Here is a 3,021-nt window from a genome sequence, read left to right as displayed (position 1 = left end):
TCAGAAACCTCAAGATCTCTGTTTGCTTTCCTTTCCTCAAACAAACAGAAGCACATGCCACTTCTAAACAACATGGTCGCCTGGTAACCCTGCTGAGAGTGGAGAAGTAAGGCCGGATGGGCGGGTCTGTTTGGTTTTGGCGTGGTCTTAGGCTACTCTCCAGCATATTTAACTGCAGAAAAACAAACAGGTGCACTTATACAGGTACAGTGAAGTAGGCTACTTTAATGATTTCTGGAGGAGTGTATGTCCCTTTTCAGGTAAGAGTCAGACACAGCTGTAGAACAGCAGGTAAACTAGTTGGGTTGGAACTTGGAACTAAGTCACTAAGCTAGTTGCTATGCCAATAATGTGCATTACTCTCTATGGTAACAGAGTTTCCCCGTTGGGGAGATAATTAATCCCAGGAGACGTTGGTGTAATACTATGGGATTATTGAATAAATGACTAGGTCTTACTGTGGGACGACTGAAGTATGTATTACTGTGGTATTGCGATAGGAAATATTACATTTCCCCATAGCTACTATAAATCTGCAATTTTGAGTACTATGTATTGTAACGAACCTTACACACAAAGAAAAAGCACCCATTCAATCAGATTCAATCCATCTCTGTGAAGTGTATTTAATCAGTAGGTTTTGTAGTTTTCACAATATGCAATTAGTACAATACTTAGTACTTAGTAACAGTGTGAAAATAGGTGGCCCAAAAAAAAATGCATAGAATATTTCAGGGTCAAAATGTTTGGACATGGCCTAAATGTCAAATGTCTATTAAAAGTCTTTACACCAGCTGTGTTCATAACTTCAAACAAATGATAGGTTTCCAAAAATAGCTTTACAAAAATGTTTGAAAAACAAATACAAAGTGATGAAATAAATATCTGTGCTATTTTTCGACAAATCTTTTAACTTTATATGATCAGTAAAATGTCAACTGCAGTCTGGCTTCCACCCACCCTTGTAATACACGTGTAATACAGAGTAGGATCAGCACTGTCCATGAATGTATGCAACATCGCCCCCTTGTGGTTTGGAGAGGGATCACACTGTGCAGATGGGTGGGGACTAAACTCTATCACGTCTTAGTGATGCCCTTCACCATAAAGTGTTTCTTGTGAGGTAAAGTCAAATGTTCAGTGTGTAATATAGTCCAGTGTTTCTGAGGCAATTCATTCACAGCGATTTCTTAAATCGTAAAGTTTTGGCGTTTCAAAAATCTACAGATCAGTGTGTACAAATAATAGGGTGAAATACCCCCTATTATTTCGACATTTTAATTGCTACCTATTGATAAAACACTGATATTTCACTGATATCACATGCTTCCATGCAAGGTGCTGTGTTGTCTGTCTCAAATTGCACTGACAGCAACACATCAAATGTCTCACTCTTTCTTAACTCATAAAAGTAAAAGGAAGGAAAGAAAAACTATGCATAACTACAATATAATGTACAACCTTGTAGCCCTATGTTATTACAGTCATATAACAACATTAAGTACTATACATGCTTCCTTATGCACCTTACCAGTTCGTGAGCTTAGAATGATAAGGTTCTATCTCCGTTTAGGGCAGTTCAGAGATATTGAGCGTCAAAGTTTTTACATTCCATTATGTTTTGTGAGATGGAACCTTTGTATTTTATGAATTACTAACTCAAAAATGTCAACATTTGTAAAATAACACCTAATGGATCAGATTATGTACAAAACTCAATTTTGACAAAAATGGAGATAGAACCTTATCATTCTAACGTCACGAGTTGCCTTAAACTTTTGAGCACTTTTCAAATATTATTCCATATATAAAAATGTAGAGATTATTTGGCAGGATGGTTGAGAGATTTTTTACTTTTGTTGAGAGTACAGTGTGACTGGTTTATTCTTGAATACCAGCGCACTGATGTCAACCTAAAACATACCATGATGAACTATGCGTTGACAATAACCATAACCATAACCATAACCATAAACTAGGGTGTTTGAGGATGTTTGCACAGAGACCATGCATGCTTCAACGCCACCTTCACTTCCTGGCCTCCATAACGGATACAGTGTGCGATGCTTTCTGAACTCACTACTGGACACGCTTCCTTTGTACCAACACATTATTGCGCGACAGGGGTCTCGGGGTCTTGCAAAGATGCTGTCTGCGTCGTCACTACAACTTCAAAACATCGTTTACTTGTTATAAAAGCCTCTCGTCGTTTACTCGTCTCCACACACACGGTCTCGACGGTGTTTCCATTTACCTGCTAGACAGCGAGGAAGCTTTCTCTTCACACTCCATCTTTGAGAGGATTCCTTCTCTGCACACGGCAGACATTGTTGTTCCGCTTTTGACAATCAGCTGTTCGGAGTGGGCTGAGCCCGGTGCGTTTATGGGGCTTGTAGTCCTGTTTCATACTGATATGAAGTCGTGTGAGGTCGCATCCCACTTCAAGTGCACTTCGAGTCCCAGAATACCCCGCGTCCCGTTTGTCGATCTGTAACGCATATTCATATATGGTGATGTCGGAGAGCTTCCTCGGTGCAGTGGGAGTCAGTGGAGTGGCACTGAGTCAAATATGGAAATGAATTTGATGATTGAGTTGTGGAGCTGACATGTACATACATTTACCGACAGTAATGTCCAGTAAATGCAATGACTCATCTGAAGTATGGAATGCGAATAGTGTGTAAATAATGACTACTACTACCATACTTTACAATTGTTACATGCAGGGCTGCCAAGTTTCACCAAAAGTTTGGAGTGAGATTTTTTGGCAGTGGAGCGACCCAAAACTGTGCACGTTTTGGCAGCGGCGGCCCCTCTTTCCCACCCAATTATTTGTGCTAGTTTCCTGCAATTTTACATGTTTTTTGATTGATTGAAAACTTTATTAGAAGATTTGCAGAAGTAGGTACATGAAAGTACATATTACATACAAGGTCAACTAACAGGATAAAAACCCAAGAAAGCCACTGGCTTATTTCAATTGGGGTCCTTGATTCTCAATTCATCGTTACATGTAAGACC

The 3,021-nt window shown here is 39.5% G+C and overlaps 1 protein-coding gene across 2 annotated transcripts in view; it reads right to left on the bottom strand.

Annotated features, from left to right (window-relative positions):
* uckl1b (uridine-cytidine kinase 1-like 1b) overlaps positions 1-2,328 on the bottom strand; it is a gene marked incomplete at its 5' end in the record, with an annotated part of 25,326 nt that extends 22,998 nt beyond the window's left edge. For both annotated transcript variants that reach the window (XM_080534064.1, XM_080534066.1), the window contains one exon: positions 2,255-2,328. In XM_080534064.1, the coding sequence (XP_080390190.1) occupies positions 2,255-2,328 (74 nt within the window). The remainder of the gene's footprint in view (positions 1-2,254) is intronic.
* Positions 2,329-3,021: the final 693 nt, after the last annotated feature.

The sequence above is a fragment of the Nansenia antarctica genome (genome assembly GCF_963989245.1).
Source record: "Nansenia antarctica genome assembly, chromosome: 6".
In the NCBI taxonomy this organism is placed as follows: domain Eukaryota; kingdom Metazoa; phylum Chordata; class Actinopteri; order Argentiniformes; family Microstomatidae; genus Nansenia; species Nansenia antarctica.
Note: the sequence above shows the minus strand (reverse complement) of the source record. Positions and strands in the feature narration are given on the sequence as shown.